We start from the raw sequence: 17,406 nt of genomic DNA, 5'->3' as shown, positions 1-17,406 counted from the left end.
TCACCAAAATTTTCTGAATGATTCTAGAATTAAGAATCACTGTACCAACCTGGAGTCTGCTACCTCAGCCTTTTGGATCTGACATATGATCAGAGTAAACACTGTTTCATGTGACTGGCACTTGTGGCATTTATGTTGTTGATTCTGTTCCAAAAAATCATCACATACAAGCATGAAATATAATCCATGACTCTACAATTGCCATACACCAATGAGATAGGTCTATAATGCTATGCAATTATCTTTTAAAGACTGGAATGAGCTGTGACTTTTTCCTATCATGCGGTATGCTTCATTGTTTCAAGTAACCACCTGACTTTTACCAGAAAAGGGACGAGTTCTTTCACATTTTCAATACAGAATATAAAATTATCTTAAATTCTGACACTATGTATCTTATCACACTTTAATGAGTTTTTAAAAGCAATAAATATGCTTAATGGCATGCTTTTGGGGTACAGCAGAACTGTTGATTCCATTTCATGGTGGTGGTGGTGGTTAGTGTTTAACGCCCCGTCGACAACGAGGTCATTAGAGACGGAGCGCAAGCTCGGGTAGGGAAGGATTGGGAAGGAAATCGGCCATGCCCTTTCAAAGGAACCATCCTGGCATTTGCCTGAAACGATTTAGGGAAATCACGGAAAACCCAAATCAGGATGGCCGGAGATGGGATTGAACCGTCGTCCTCCCAAATGCGAGTCCAGTGTGCTAACCACTGCGCCACCTCGCTCGGTAATTCCATTTCATGTAAAATATTTTGACAACTGCCAAGTGCTCTTCTTCAGGTATTGTAACTTGTGTTATCATGCGTACTTGCTGCCTACACTCCAGCAAGATTTGTTGAAAAGCACCAGCTACTCCAAGAACACCTGACAGATGACCACAAATATATAGCTACCATTGGCATCAAACCTGTATTTCCAGGTTGTATTCCAATTGCAGTTTTAGATTTTGCTGTTATCCTAGTCACATTTATTTTCCAAATACAATGATGCATTACAATTGTTTATAACTAAAATTAATTTTGGCACCTTATACTCAACAGTGTTAGATTTACATTTTATTTTTCTTGTTCGTAAGGACATATACTAATGAGACAACTTGAACAAAGAGAAAAAGTTAAGAATTACTTAAAAATTTAAATTCATTCCATGTTTATCTATCACCAACAATGTGTTCTTGTGAAGTTTCAATTTTAAGTTTGAAGTCATTATACCAAGTAGCAAAGTGGAATCTAAATCATTTGTTTAAAAATGGGAAAAATACAGTACAGAATAATGACAGTATTATGAAAAGGATAACTGCTATTCACCATATAGTGGAGATGCTGAGTTGCAAATAGGCACAATAACAAAACTGTCAAACAAGTAAACTTTTAACCAAAAAGGCCTTCTTCAGAAGTAGACAACACACCCATACACACTCATGCAAATGCAACTCACAAAGACAGGACATGCCGAGTCTGGTCTGGCCTCGGCAGCCAGAGACTTTGGACATGTGAGTGTGTGAGTTGCACTTCAAGTGTGTTTGTGCATGTATGTTCTCGAATTAAGATTCAGGCCTTTCGGTTGAAAGCTTACTCGTCTGACAGTCTTTCTCTTGTGTCGATCTGCGAAACGGCATTTCTGCTATACGGTGAGTAGCAACTATCCTTTGCACAATACTGTCACTAAAACATTAGTTTCATTTTTCAAATGCTATAAATTTTATTGTTTTAAAGTGGTTCCTTACAGACTCTGCATCATCCATCCAAGTGTGTTTCCTGTCTTCCTCTTCAACACCGTGTCCAATTATAGTTCTGATCAGTACTTGACAGCAGTGAACAGAACCTGATTTTTCAGCTTCTATTGCTTCTTTAATCCAGTGCTCACGATTGATTTCTACACCATTTGAGCTCAGAGATGTTATTGCTGCAAAAAGAGAAAAATATATGATAATGTGAGAAAATATGGCAGTGGAGGAAATGTGAGAGATGAATATTGTAGAGGGAGACAAAGGCTTGACTACAGAGAGCACATTCAAATGAGTGCACGTTGCAGCAGTTATCCAGAAATGAAGTGACTCACATGGGATAGACTATAAAGCACAGCTGCACTGCACTGAACCATTCTGTGGACTGACGCCCACAATAACAACAAAAATGTAGGAAACACAAAGAGAATATTTTCATTAAATTACAACTGGCTTATTTGTCTCATAAAACTTTCATTGTTACTGTGAAATTATATTTTAAAGTGGATCATTTTTTGTCATAAGCCTTTTGCAATGAATCTGCTTACCTCTCTCAATGATCTTTTCCACCATATGATTATTCCCATTGGCTTCCTCAAGTTTGGCAGCAGTTGTCCAAATCTGTCTGTCAGTAGGTATATTTTCTCTTGCTTTATTGAGGACCTTACGAGCATTTTCATATGTCTCTAATCTGTGACAAATACAAGACACAATATTCAGACACAGAAAGGAAGAACACCATTAAAAAATTATTACACAAGAAAGTTTCCTGACCTACAAAAATAAATGCACATCAATGCAAATAAATGCTTGGAAATAATCTAGTTTAATAAATGGCAAAATGATGAAATTAAAACAATATGGCAAAGTCCATTCAAAAAAGTGTTATGATGAGATTATGTATATAGTAAGTGGAACACGAGTAAAAAGTGATGTACTAGAATCATGCTGGAGACAGTACAATTAAATCCTTGTGTGCTCAAGTTTTCTTCAGTTCTTGCTTCCGCATACAACCAGACCATAAAGATATTTTGAAATCAGGCACAACAGCAACAACAAATAGCATGCTACGGTATCATCTCTCTTATTCCAAAACCACAATGTGCTAAAATGATTTTGACTCATATGCATTGGTGAGTTACATTTTTCATGCCCTCTGTTATTGAAGAAGGGAGATGACAGCGACGTCGTTAGAGATGGAGCACAAGCTCAGTTTACGAAAGGATCACAAAGGAAATCAGCTGTACCCGTTTCACAGGAACCAACCCAACATTTGCCTGGAGTAATTTTGCAAAATCGCAGAAAACTTTATCCTTTGTAATGGATAAAACGTAACATCTGCTATAACAGAAGTTTAAAAAAGTGTACTTTGTAATGCCACAACAATGAAAGTCGCACATTCATGATTTTGGCATGTTGGCATAATTCCAGAAGAGCGAGTAACACATATTTGCATTCTTGACACTCCATTAAATGTCCTGAGATCATTGTGTAAGCAAGGATGTATTAAATATATTGATAAGATGTCATGACAAATTTTCTTATATATGATTACAACCTCAAATTTCATCATTATTTATCTCACTTGATGTGTAATGATGTGACAACATTATAGCTGTTCACTTATGTGAAGAGTTCATTACAGACAGCTTTACAGTTAGGCAAAGACTTAGCTCAAAAGCATAGCAGGAAATAAGGTTGTGTATTTTTTACTTCACTTTTGTGGTGAGTTGAATTTCCGTATAGTATGACTGAAAGAGCGAGAACAACTCTCAGGATAGCACAGATGATGTTTAAGCAAAACGAAAACAAAATGCATCCTATATCTTGTTACATTAGATTCTTTGTTCTTTAAATTTCTAAGCTCCCTAGGCCCAGAATCAGATCTTCAGGGTGCATTTAATGAATTCTATCCTTCCAGCTGTACTGAGATCACCAGATTTAATAATGACTGTTATTAATCATAACAACAATACCAGCAATACAAATGATCGCAACTGGATAAAGGTACCCAAAGTAAAATGTAGTAAACCTTCTTTAGGAACGCACCTTAATTATATCACTGTGATTTTCATCACAGAACCTAAATGTCATTTTAATAACTGATAATCATTCATTCTGCAGTCATTAAGAAATGGAGAAAATGTGGAGAAAATAAATAGACAAAAAATCTGGTGGAATGAATATGGTATGCTGGATCTACACCCAGATCAAAATAATAAAGAGACTGACAGTGAAGCACAGCTGGGTGCGGAAGGGGGCAACAATGTCGGTTTGCCAGTGCGTGCATGTGCATTATGGCTTTAGCAGCAACAGCTGTGTGGTTACTTACTGGACTACCTTCTCACGCCGCCATTAATGTGCAATATTAAATTCACTTTACAGGATCATTATATCCGTGTGGTTTATCAAACGCACTCCCATGTATAAAATGATACTATGTCCCTATTATTTGTATATTTCAACAAAAGCAACAAGAAGTGCACTGTTTTTACAATAATTTGAATGAATCACAGTCAGCTGTCACATTCAGTATGTAAGGGGTGTTGAAATGGATCTGAATCATTTATGTAAATACAATAACTAACAACATTAAATCAATACAAACTGCTTGAGTACTTACCAATCACTGTAGTGTGCATGCAGAGAGTCATACATGTGCAGAGGAAAATTCCTTAATAATGGGATGAGATTTATTGTGCAACTATAATATACACCACTCAGTAAAAAATATGAAATACAAACAGAAAAATAAAGATGAATTAAGGTAAAAGGTAAATGCCACTTAGTTCAGAATCTCTTTCTCCCTCGACAATGTCATTATATGAGCTCTAGTCTGTTGACAAGCCACTGGAATAGTCCAAGGATATAATTATATTTTCTATATTATTCTTGACATTCACTTCACTTTTCCATGCTTCTTTAACAACCGTTTCTGTGTGGCGTGCAACATTTTTCCACTTCTCAAGCATTATTTGTTCCCTAACAGTCTTTGAATTCATGTCACAATGAAGCTTCTGTTATTTTTTGCCTGGTAATTTTTAATTTGAGCCCAAATCATTTTGATAGTGTTAAAGTAGCAGTGCTTTGGTGGAAGCCTAAGAACCCCATGGCCATGTTTTTTTAGCTACCTCATCCACAACATACTGTTGAAACTGTGGCTTATTCTTTTTACTATTTCCATGAGCTCCGCCTTACATAAATCATCTTAAATTTTCACATTGCAGCATTTCAACCATTCAACAACATCAGCCTCCATCAGCCTTTTTTGTTGCCATCGTTGGAGCTTTATCTTTAATAACTGAATTGTATGGGGCATTATTCATTACAATGACAGATGGCCAATTTAAGCTATTGAACTGCTTCAGAAAACTGTTGTAGTTCATTTCCTCATGGCAGTTGCTTGTTTTCTTCGATCTGTAAACAAGGAGACAATTAGGTATGAAACCAGATGCAGTTTCAGCACACAACACAATAATTCTTGCACCCTTTGGCACAGGAACAGCAGAACTTCCACATATGCTGTCATCTGTCCAGACTTTTCTGACAGAATTATCAGCATTTATTCAGGTTTTGTCAAGTCACACAATGTCTTCAAATGGCACTTTAACAATTGTTCTTAAAAATCGACAAAGCCATGCTACGATGCCACCTCTCTCCATTATAATTTTCAGTCGAATATTTTTTTATTCTGAAAACTGAGGGCTCTGACAACCATTAGCAAAGAAGTTTTGCTGCCACTGAATCATCCTGCCTTGAAAAGAGTAACACATAGCTTTTTTATAGATGGATGTTCTTTTCTTTCAAAATATCCATATATATGGCAATGAACAGCATCCTGTTAAAAAGAGTCCAATTTTGTTACTCATGGTTCTGATGTGAATTTTAAAATTTTCCCGACGAATTGACTGTTCAAACAAATTTCGGGCTTGCAGCCGGTCGTCGTTCAATACTTCGCACGATATTTCAACTGGGCACCTGCCAGTCATCTTCAGGTGAGATGTCGCAGATGACTGGCAGGTGCCCAGTTGAAATATCGTGGGAAGTATTGAATGACGACCGGCTGCAAGCCCGAAATTTGTTTGAACACATGGTTCTGTCCTCTTCTTTCCAGGTGTCCGCAGTTTGGATGAACCATTCTGCACAGTATTTCTCCTTACAAGTTTTGATGGCAGTATTTTTGTGTATCTTTAAGGCATCTGCAGTTCTTTCGACTACCTTCATTAGAGGCAATAGAGTTGCACCACTGTTCTCTCTTTCTAGAAATATTCCCACACCAAACAAACAAATTCAAGTGTCTGAGCAAACAAAAGATGAGTAGATAGCTGAACTTTCCATTCTGCACACTTTAGCCACAAGTTTCAGACATTCTGAAGCAAAATAAACTTGTCACACTGAGAAACAAAGCACACAATGTAACGGACCACTGAGAAACAAAGCACACAATGTAACGGACCACAACTGTTTATGTTGCCAACCGTGAGCATTGTCTACAACTGGGCTACAATGGCTGCTACCTGCAGTAGCAGAGAGATTTGACAACAGTGAACAAAGATTTGACAATGGTGAGCAGAACAGGAGGCACGGCCAAACGCATTCTCTGACTGGCGCTGTTGCTATAGTAGCAGCACTGTGAAAGAGCCAGATGTCAATCTCTTTATTATTCTGATCCAGATTTACATAGGCAGCGTGGAAATAGTAACCCTGACCATCTGCAGCACGACAGAGTAAGTAAACACAAAAATGTCTTGTATTATTTGATACAGATGACCAACTCAAGAAACCCCATGCTTTTAGGAACACAAAAAATTCAGACCGATGACGCCATTTTATTGAAAGATATGCCCAATAGAGTCTGAGAAAGACTGAACAACAGGGACTACACTAAATTGTCAAAGGCATTTGGCCACAGCAGAAGGAATGAAATGCTAATTTGCTTTATTTTTTCTTATCTACCTTAAACATGAACCATGGACCTTGCCGTTGGTGGGGAGGCTTGCGTGCCTCAGCGATACAGATGGCCGTACCGTAGGTACAACCACAACGGAGGGGTATCTGTTGAGAGGCCAGACAAACGTGTGGTTCCTGAAGAGGGGCAGCAGCCTTTTCAGTAGTTGCGGGGGCAACAGTCTGGATGATTGACTGATCTGGCCTTGCAACATTAACCAAAACGGCGTTGCTGTGCTGGTACTGCGAACGGCTGAAAGCAAGGGGAAACTACAGCCGTAATTTTTCCCGAGGACATGCAGCTTTACTGTATGATTAAATGATGATGGCATCCTCTTGGGTAAAATATTCCGGAGGTAAAATAGTCCCCCATTCGGATCTCCGGGCGGGGACTACTCAGGAGGATGTCGTTATCAGGAGAAAGAAAACTGGCGTTCTACGGATCGGAGCGTGGAATGTCAGATCCCTTAATCGGGCAGGTAGGTTAGAAAATTTAAAAAGGGAAATGGATAGGTTAAAGTTAGATATAGTGGGAATTAGTGAAGTTCGGTGGCAGGAGGAACAAGACTTCTGGTCAGGTGATTACAGGGTTATAAACACAAAATCAAATAGGGGTAATGCAGGAGTAGGTTTAATAATGAATAGGAAAATAGGAATGCGGGTAAGCTACTACAAACAGCATAGTGAACGCATTATTGTGGCCAAGATAGATACGAAGCCCACACCTACTACAATAGTACAAGTTTATATGCCAACTAGCTCTGCAGATGACGAAGAAATTGAAGAAATGTACGATGAAATAAAAGAAATTATTCAGATAGTGAAGGGAGACGAAAATTTAATAGTCAATGACGACTGGAAAACGAGTGTAGGAAAAGGGAGAGAAGGAAACGTAGTAGCTGATTATGGATTGGGGCTAAGAAATGAAAGAGGAAGCCGCCTCGTAGAATTTTGTACAGAGCACAACTTAGTCATAGGTAACACTTGGTTTAAGAATCATGAAAGAAGGTTGTATACGTGGAAGAACCCTGGAGATACTAAAAGGTATCAGATAGATTATATAATGGTAAGACAGAGATTTAGGAACCAGGTTTTAAGTTGTAAGGCATTTCCAGGGGCAGATGTGGACTCTGACCACAATCTATTGGTTATGACCTGTAGATTAAAACTGAAGAAACTGCAAAAATGTGGGAAATTAAGGAGATGGGACCTGGATAAACTGAAAGAACCAGAGGTTGTACAGAGTTTCAGGGAGAGCATTAGGGAACAATTGACAGGAATAGGGGAAAGAAATACAGTAGAAGAAGAATGGGTAGCTCTGAGGGATGAAGTAGTGAAGGCAGCAGAGGATAAAGTAGGTAAAAAGACGAGGGCTGCTAGAAATCCGTGGGTAACAGAAGAAATATTGAATTTAATTGATGAAAGGAGAAAATATAAAAATGCAGTAAATGAAGCAGGCAAAAAGGAATACAAACGTCTCAAAAATGAGATCGACAGGAAGTGCAAAATGGCTAAACAGGGATGGCTAGAGGACAAATGTAAGGATGTAGAAGCTTATCTTACTAGGGGTAAGATAGATACTGCCTACAGGAAAATTAAAGAGACCTTTGGAGAGAAGAGAACCACGTGTATGAATATCAAGAGCTCAGATGGCAACCCAGTTCTAAGCAAAGAAGGGAAGGCAGAAAGGTGGAAGGAGTATATAGAAGGTTTATACAAGGGTGATGTACTTGAGGACAATATTATGGAAATGGAAGAGGATGTAGATGAAGACGAAATGGGTGACACGATACTGCGTGAAGAGTTTGACAGAGCACTGAAAGACCTGAGACGAAACAAGGCCCCCGGAGTAGACAACATTCCATTAGAACTACTGACGGCTTTGGGAGAGCCAGTCATGACAAAACTCTACCAGCTGGTGAGCAAGATGTATGAGACAGGCGAAATACCCTCAGACTTCAAGAAGAATATAATAATTCCAATCCCAAAGAAAGCAGGTGCTGACAGATGTGAAAGTTACCGAACTATCAGTTTAATAAGTCACAGCTGCAAAATACTAACGCAAATTCTTTACAGACGAATGGAAAAACTGGTAGATGCGGACCTCGGGGAGGATCAGTTTGGATTCCGTCGAAATGTTGGAACACGTGAGGCAATACTGACCTTACGACTTATCTTAGAAGAAAGATTAAGAAAAGGCAAACCTACGTTTCTAGCATTTGTAGACTTAGAGAAAGCTTTTGACAATGTTGACTGGAATACTCTTTTTCAAATTCTAAAGGTGGCAGGTGTAAAATACAGGGAGCGAAAGGCTATTTACAATTTGTACAGAAACCAGATGGCAGTCATAAGAGTCGAGGGGCATGAAAGGGAAGCAGTGGTTGGGAAAGGAGTGAGACAGGGTTGTAGCCTCTCCCCAATGTTATTCAATCTGTATATTGAGCAAGCAGTAAAGGAAACAAAAGAAAAATTCGGAGTAGGTATTAAAATTCATGGAGACGAAGTAAAAACTTTGAGGTTCGCCGATGACATTGTAATTCTGTCAGAGACGGCAAAGGACTTGGAAGAGCAGTTGAACGGAATGGACAGTGTCTTGAAAGGAGGATATAAGATGAACATCAACAAAAGCAAAACGAGGATAATGGAATGTAGTCCAATTAAATCGGGTGATGCTGAGGGAATTAGATTAGGAAATGAGACACTTAAAGTAGTAAAGGAGTTTTGCTATTTAGGAAGTAAAATAACTGATGATGGTCGAAGTAGAGAGGATATAAAATGTAGACTGGCAATGGCAAGGAAAGCGTTTCTGAAGAAGAGAAATTTGTTAACATCGAATATAGATTTAATTGTCAGGAAGTCATTTCTGAAAATATTTGTTTGGAGTGTGAAACATGGACGATAACTAGTTTGGACAAGAAGAGAATAGAAGCTTTCGAAATGTGGTGCTACAGAAGAATACTGAAGATAAGGTGGATAGATCACGTAACTAATGAGGAGGTATTGAATAGGATTGGGGAGAGGAGAAGTTTGTGGCACAACTTGACTAGAAGAAGGGATCGGTTGGTAGGACATGTTTTGAGGCATCAAGGGATCACAAATTTAGCATTGGAGGGCAGTGTGGAGGGTAAAAATTGTAGAGGGAGACCGAGAGATGAGAACACTAAGCAGATTCAGAAGGATGTAGGTTGCAGTAGGTACTGGGAGATGAAGAAGCTTGCACAGGATAGAGTAGCATGGAGAGCTGCATCAAACCAGTCTCAGGACTGAAGACCACAACAACAACAACCTTAAACATTCCACAATACATGGTGAGAAGGGCTCTTTCAAAATGTGCTGTTGGGAAAGAAAAATGTAATAAACTGCCAGACAGAGATGATGATCACATAAGGCAGCACAACTTGAGTTATCTTCTATCAAATAAGGCTACTGCAGTCGTAAGTTTAACTCAAATCTGAATATTACAGTAACACACAGCTGCTATAAAGCCAAAGCCAAATGTGAAGAGGACAACTTCAAGTCAGCATCTCTACCGGAATACAGGGAAATAATCCAAGGATACAATTTAGGATCCTTGGGACTGAAGAGAGACCTGTGTCCTAAATGTTTGCCATTCAATTGGCTGACGTGGGAGGAGAAACTGTTGAAGCAAATCATGACAAACATTTACAAAGAAGAGTTCTGCCCCAAAAGAAGTGTAATGGAAATAAAGTTCTAGCATAAAATGATTCAAGCATTGTGATTGTAAATTCCAATCTACAAGTGGTGTGGTACACTTCAAAGGGGCCTTGTGACCAATTGAGGTCATGACGTTACCACCTGTTACTTGTGGAATAAGACAAACTGCTCAAGACTACTATGATTTTTGATTTAAGGAACTGTAAAACTTTCACTTGTCTTTACCTCAAAATTAATATGTCGATTTGTTGTTTTGTCATGTATGGGACAACTACGTATTGACACTACCAGACATCAGACAAATTATACGGATTTGGTGGTCAGCAGAACAGCACTATGTCTGTCTGCTTGTGCACCGTGCTATGCAAAAACCCTCAACACATGCTGTCTATTCCTCACATATTTTATTTATTTATTTTAAAAAACAGCACACATAAAATTAGAGCGTGACTATTCATTGTAAGATAGAGAACAAAATAAAGTATATGCTGTCGTACTTCCCTGAGGGATGGACACAAATCACTTGAATCTGCAAACCTCACTCTCTTGTCATCCACACTATACTCTGCAACAATTTCCTCATATTTAAAGGTGACCAAAATGGATTCCACAAAATTTCAGTGCACAACGTTTGCATTCTTCGCTATGAAAAAATAAATCTCTTTCAGTGTTTTTTGAGATAGAATCTAATGGTGCCTTTGCTGGAGCTGCCTTGAAAATATAGGGGTAACTTTTTATCCCTGCATCTGTTCCCAAAGCTTACATGAAAAAAATTCCAGTTACTATAGAAAAACTTAAAAATAACTGCTCAAAGTATGTGAGAAACAGATTATATACTATGAATACTGCTGCAGTTTGTTAAGTGATGGAACTGTGTCTCCAATTGCCTGAACCAACACTGAAGAGAGCTCTAATACAGATACAAATTAAAATGGTTATGTGAATTGAGTTCTTTATGTACAATCTGATAGTTGATTGAGCCTGTAATTTGCAGTTTCCCCTGATTTTTCACATGGTAAAACGTATTTTGAAGGAATAAAATTGGAACTGACACCAAATATGACTGATTTACTTTTAGTGAATACGTTGGAATCCAGCACCAAAATGACATATGTGCAATACTCGCCCTTCTCCAGAGGGCAACATCATTATGAAACTCATACCTTACTTACTATTTCTACACATGGTAACAGTCAGGCACAACATGATTACTTAACTATCACAGTTGATTTTAAAGCCACATAAAACATTAATTTCTATCTTAAAGATACAAATGCAAATTTTGTATTGATGTGCAAGGGATGATATGAAGTGATGAAACAAATTTAATAACATAACTCATAAATGCTTTTAATGTAAATATATTCTGAAGATTCCACCTAGATCAAAACACAATTTCTTGTTCACTGTTCCTTGTACAATTTTAAGTGTTATTATACAGCACCATTGGTTGGCTAAGCTTTATTTTACTTTGGTTATTCACTATGTAACATCAAAATGTACAGGGAACAGTGAACTATAATAAATTGTGTTTTGGTCATGGAGGAATCCTCAAATCATATTTATTGTTCAAGCAAAGACTAACAACACATATACTGCACTCTTGAAGAAAACAACTTCAAGGCAAAATGCTTTAAATATTTTGACAAAAAAAGACTGCCATACTAATAATTTGAGGCACTGAAAATTGTGATTATATCAAAGAAGAAAGTATATGTAGTCTAATGATAATGTAATATTGAGATAAAAACAACTTCAAAATGACATTGCTGTACAAAGGCATGAGAAGGTTTTCTCTACTGAATTTTAAATACTAGGAACAAAGATTTTGAATGGTGAGAAGCTAAAAAGGCAGGTGTGTTACGCATTCTGTGCACAGAGAGAGGGAAGATACAATGCAACATTGCCAATTTCCTTCTGTCAGTTCACACACTGAGACAGCTGATGGCACACTAGCATAAACATCGTTCCACAGTGAACTAATGAGAATCCTTACACACGCGCACACACACACACAACCTTCCACACAGAATTAATTGATGTTGCACTCAATCACAACATTCCCAATCGTATAAAATATTGAGATAAATAATCTTTCCGCCCCCAGGATTGGAATGACTCCTTACCCTCTCCCTTAAAACCCACATCCTTTCGTCTTTCCCTCTCCTTCGCTCTTTCCTGAAGAAGCAACCGTCGGTTGCGAAAGCTAGAAATTCTGTGTGTGTGTTTTATTTATTGTGCCTGTCTACCGGCTCTTTCCCGCTTAGTAAGTCTTGGAATCTTTGTTTTTAATATATTAAGTTCTATATGATTGAAGACGAGTCTCTGAAAGTAAAATAGCTGTAAAACATTTAAAAAATCAGGAAAACCACTGTACGTGGTAGCAAGATATATATATGGAAAACTTTATGCTGTTTTCAGATTTGTAAAAACTTTCATAAAAACTCTAATTTAAATATATGTACGTAATAATGAATATTTTTGTTATTGTATAACAGAAAGCAAATGAAAGCCCAGCGATGATGCTGAAATCTCAACAAAACACCTCTGGTTGATAGCACAAAAAGAAACAATCGTGTTTTGCTCAAGGCGGATCCCTTCCAAAAGTACAGTTTATTTGTAAAGCAAAGACAGACAGAAGAGCTCCAATCTCAAGACAATACATACACTATTTTGTCAGTAATCATGATGCAGATTCATTATTTCAATGTTTACTGTCAATGTTTAATGTTCTGTTTTTTGAACGACAACAATTTGTTTCGTTAATCAAATGAATTTTTGCATTGCTTACATTACGCACCCACAGCGATCAAATACATTTAAAAGCATTTTCAAGTTTTAATAATTTGTGACCGTAAGGATATCAGAAATAGATCATTTAATGTGTTACAAAAAGCTAATTTCCTTTCATTGCGCAACCCGCTACGGTGTTACAGCATGTGTACTTAATTGAACAAAATACGTTTTATGAAGAAAATGGCATTGTTATGAAGTCAAAGATAAAAACTTGAGCTTCTATTAATTTTTTATGCTGCTGCAGGCACGGTCACACAAAGTAATAAGTAGCAGTAATTGGTACTTAGATTCATCACAGCAAGAAATCCACGGCATTGTCTTTGCTGTCTGATGTAGATGAATCAGACTCAGCAAGATTTATGATGAATGGCTCCATAACCGTGTCCCTGCCAATTTCCCTGTTGTATTCTTCATCTTGCAGCTTGTTTGCATGTCTTACACAAGCTGCCCATGCAGATGTTGAGATGCGGTCTATTGCCTCATGTGTAAGTGTCTCAACATCTGCAATTTTGAATGTATTGTTCTTTTCCGCAATATATGCTTTCACCTGAGCCCATACCAGCTCGATTGGGTTGTAATGGGAATGGTATGGGGGTAAACTAATGATACTGTGTCCATACTGCTTTGCAATTTCATTTATCTCATAAACTCTGTATGCAGGCTTGTGTCGATTGACAAGAACCAGCAATTCTGCTCTGGTATGCGACGAGTTATGGGGTATTCCGTTAGGCGACAGCCATGCAATAAGGTCTGCCTTTTTGGAGTTCGTATTTGGAGCTTTGTTCACTTGCACTGAGTGGATGCTCACATTATCCATGACTATAACTGAAAACGCAGAAATATGTGGCAATAATTGTCATGTAAACCACCTTTTGAAGAGTCTGTACATCATTTCATAACGGTAATTTTCAGAATTCTTAGCTACAGATGCTTTAAAAATCAGCTTACCCTGGGGGATAAAGCCAGTATCTGCTGATCAGACATGAACCACTATTATTCTGTTACCCTTTGCCCTTGCGTCGTTCTGATTAACGAAAGTTTCATCTAAGTAATAAATTATAGATGTGCCAGCTTCTCTGATCTCCTGCATTGTTCTCAAAAACACAGTTCTTGCAGCTGCGATATCGCTTCATTCCATTAATAATTTCCTACCATCATTCGTTTTCTGATACCTGAACCCCATGTCTTTCAGTCTCCTTAACATAGTCCATTTGCTTCCGTTAAAATTTACAGCTTCTTTCATACACGAAACTAGTTTCTCTGCTGTTGGACACTCGCCTTCAGAATACATGCTGAACTCTTTGTGCCACAAAACATTTTTCGCGAAATCATCTAGTTCACCCACTTCTTTATTGCGGTTGTGTGGCTTCCCTGGTGATTTGAAAACAGCTGAGCTGCAGGCTTGTGTAGACATCTTAGCATCACTGGATACTCTCTGAATGGTCCTCAAACCAAACACCACAGGCTTCAGCTGTCTGTTCCTGGCATTTAGCAACAGCATGACCTGTGCCTTGTGCCAACATGGATTAAAGCACAGAACACTATTCCTCTTACCTGTTTGTGTAGTACTTGGCGTGATTGCCTACCATCACTCATAATGAACACTATGAAGGCAGTCAGCACTCAGCATGGCACACAATGACTGAAATAAACAGTTAGAACCTTGGAACACAGCATGACCCCCACAGAATGAAGACATGAATGTCACTGACACGGGATTGGCTGTAAGTTACGTGGTACACTTCTGCATGCTTCTGCGCATCCAACCCTCACCCACTTTCGTAGCTGCTCTCCACTCTAGCAGTTATTTTTCAACATGGCAGCAGAGAGAGTCACTAAGGACCACTACTCATTACTTCCCTTAAGTGCGCCTGTATGGCTATATGTGATACGAATCTCTCTTAAAATTCTAATTCAAAATTAAGAAAAAGAGACAAAAATTGAGAAAAAAATTTAAGCAGCAATGTAAAATCCTCTGTTGAGATAGCAATAAATGATCAATTCCGTATTTTGTAGAATTTCTTCCATACTTGTCCCTGTCAAGTTCTCTCCCTCTTCCATTTTTACTATTTAAAGTGATTTATTACTTCTGACATACTAAACATCAAAATTGATCATCAAAATACCTGCTGCACTTTCTGTAGAGCTCAATCAGGTTATTACCAAACAGTGGTACTAATTTGAAGTCAATCTTTCACACATTGCATTCAACAGATCCATATTAAAAAGAAATTCCACAAATGTTAATAAAAAGCATATATACAATAGCATACGGAAGCAATTAGCAGCTTCTACATAGTACTTCAACAACTGAAAATGGCCTAATTAATTATAGCACAATTCATAATATTAGCTAAGCCATTTGCACACTATTTATCCACACAGCAGTCACAGATGAGCATCTCACTACTGCACAGAAAAAATAAAAAAACTACCACTATTAAAAAGACAGCTACTCATCCATTTATACTACTCAGACACTGTTTATCTATGATTTCTAAAAGGGGTGTATTATATGGTGCTGCTTCAAATATATCTGTCAAAGTTTATTTGACAATTACAAAAAATAAACAAATAAATAAAATAAAAATAAAACAAAATATATAAATGGCATGAGGAATTAAGGAACAGAGGAAACCAGTAAAGGCGAATGTGTAACAGCTACACAAATGTAAGAACATACTCTTATATTTAAATAGGAGGGAATAGGATAAGACACAACAGATGGAAATATAGCCAACATCAATCCTCTTGTTTGGTACTCTTTAACAATTTCAAACATACATTTCTCAATGTGTCAGTCCAATAGACCCCATAAAATCCTTTTTTTGTTACTGGCAGATATACAATAATTTTATATTATCGAAGTTTTTTAGATAATTACAAGTCACAAAGCACAAAGATGAGTTTCACTATTAACTGAAAGCATAGTTTTAATTTCTGTCAATGAACATGTTGGCTAAGAGGCAATATTTTGCTTGAACTTGCATATTCCACAAATACCAACAGAGGTATCAATGTAGCATCACAGACTAACACGTTATACACAGCTATTTATACAGCTATCATGGAACTGAGTTTAATAACTGAACAATGAGTTTTCAGTAAGTAAAACTGTTGGTCTCACTGGTCTGATGACAGTTAACATGTTGGAAAGAAGGCAGACTATAACTAAAAATGCAAAATATTGTTACAGAATAATACAGATATAGCCGACTCACCTAGCAAGTGCAAGCCAGAGATCAACACTAGTTGGACAGCATTCTACAGCACGACTGAGCAAAATCCTTGCATCTTCTGGGTCTTCAAGCTCTACAGCAGCTTTCCAAAGTCGAACTGAATTAGGTATATGTTCAAGAGCCTGGAATAATCCATTTAACCATTTTGAGAAAGGATGACATGACATATACTACAAAACTTAACAACACAATGGCATGTCTGAGAAAAGCAGAGACAGGTAAACATGACAGAACAGTATGAAATTAGACAGAAAGTATACAATACCTGGACATCTTATAATGCCTCCCTAACATGTTAATGATCTCCTCCTTTCTGCTCATAAAATCCTGGCAATTAGTTCAATTTAGTCTTTACAAAAAATAATAATAATGGCAGCTTAAGGTGTTATATAATGTCATTTTTGTGATTCATGAAAGCTGTGGACCACGCTCAACAAAAAATAACAAGAATTTGAAATGAAGGTCTCCTCCATGATGGAATCACGTATTAATTATAGACATGAGACCTGATAATAGGACAGAACAGTAAGAAGCTGTCAAACAGCATAAATTTCTCTTCAGTGCAGACCCATTATAAAGTGTGAAGTTTCAGCAACATTACACCAAAGACATGAACACTGCTCCCTAAACATTCATATTGTACATTTACAGCATATTCACAAAATATTGCGAAGTTATTACACCAGCTCCGTCAGATCTGTGAATATAATGTACTCAGAGCAGATGCGGCTCCTAATTAAAGGTCATCCCAAAATATATATTAAAATAAGTTTCTCGGTAATGTATTACAGAATTTAAATTATCAGAACACATTTCACATATTTCCCACATTGACTTAAATAATGCTGGTCAAAACTGACATGTGACATCATGCGATGTTTTTCTAACGAGTAATAGCTACTCCTAAGGCTGCGCTTAGAAATACCACGTAGCAGAGGTTTGGGGGCGTGGCTTTCTTGAAGTACAGCTCTTATGGGCATCCTGAAGGCTCTGGTGTTTAGGCATCCTGAAGGCTCTG

The 17,406-nt window shown here is 37.7% G+C and overlaps 1 protein-coding gene across 2 annotated transcripts in view; it reads right to left on the bottom strand.

Annotated features, from left to right (window-relative positions):
* The window catches only part of LOC126266986 (pre-mRNA-processing factor 6), a 72,587-nt gene that overhangs the window by 24,429 nt on the left and 30,752 nt on the right, over positions 1-17,406 (bottom strand). For both annotated transcript variants that reach the window (XM_049971726.1, XM_049971725.1), the window contains 3 exons: positions 16,371-16,510; positions 2,280-2,422; positions 1,732-1,910 (listed from right to left, as the gene is read on the bottom strand). In XM_049971726.1, coding sequence (XP_049827683.1) covers positions 1,732-1,910; positions 2,280-2,422; positions 16,371-16,510 — 462 coding nt within the window. The remainder of the gene's footprint in view (positions 1-1,731; positions 1,911-2,279; positions 2,423-16,370; positions 16,511-17,406) is intronic.

The sequence above is a fragment of the Schistocerca gregaria genome, chromosome 4, assembly GCF_023897955.1.
Source record: "Schistocerca gregaria isolate iqSchGreg1 chromosome 4, iqSchGreg1.2, whole genome shotgun sequence".
NCBI classification, from domain to species: domain Eukaryota; kingdom Metazoa; phylum Arthropoda; class Insecta; order Orthoptera; family Acrididae; genus Schistocerca; species Schistocerca gregaria.
Note: the sequence above shows the minus strand (reverse complement) of the source record. Positions and strands in the feature narration are given on the sequence as shown.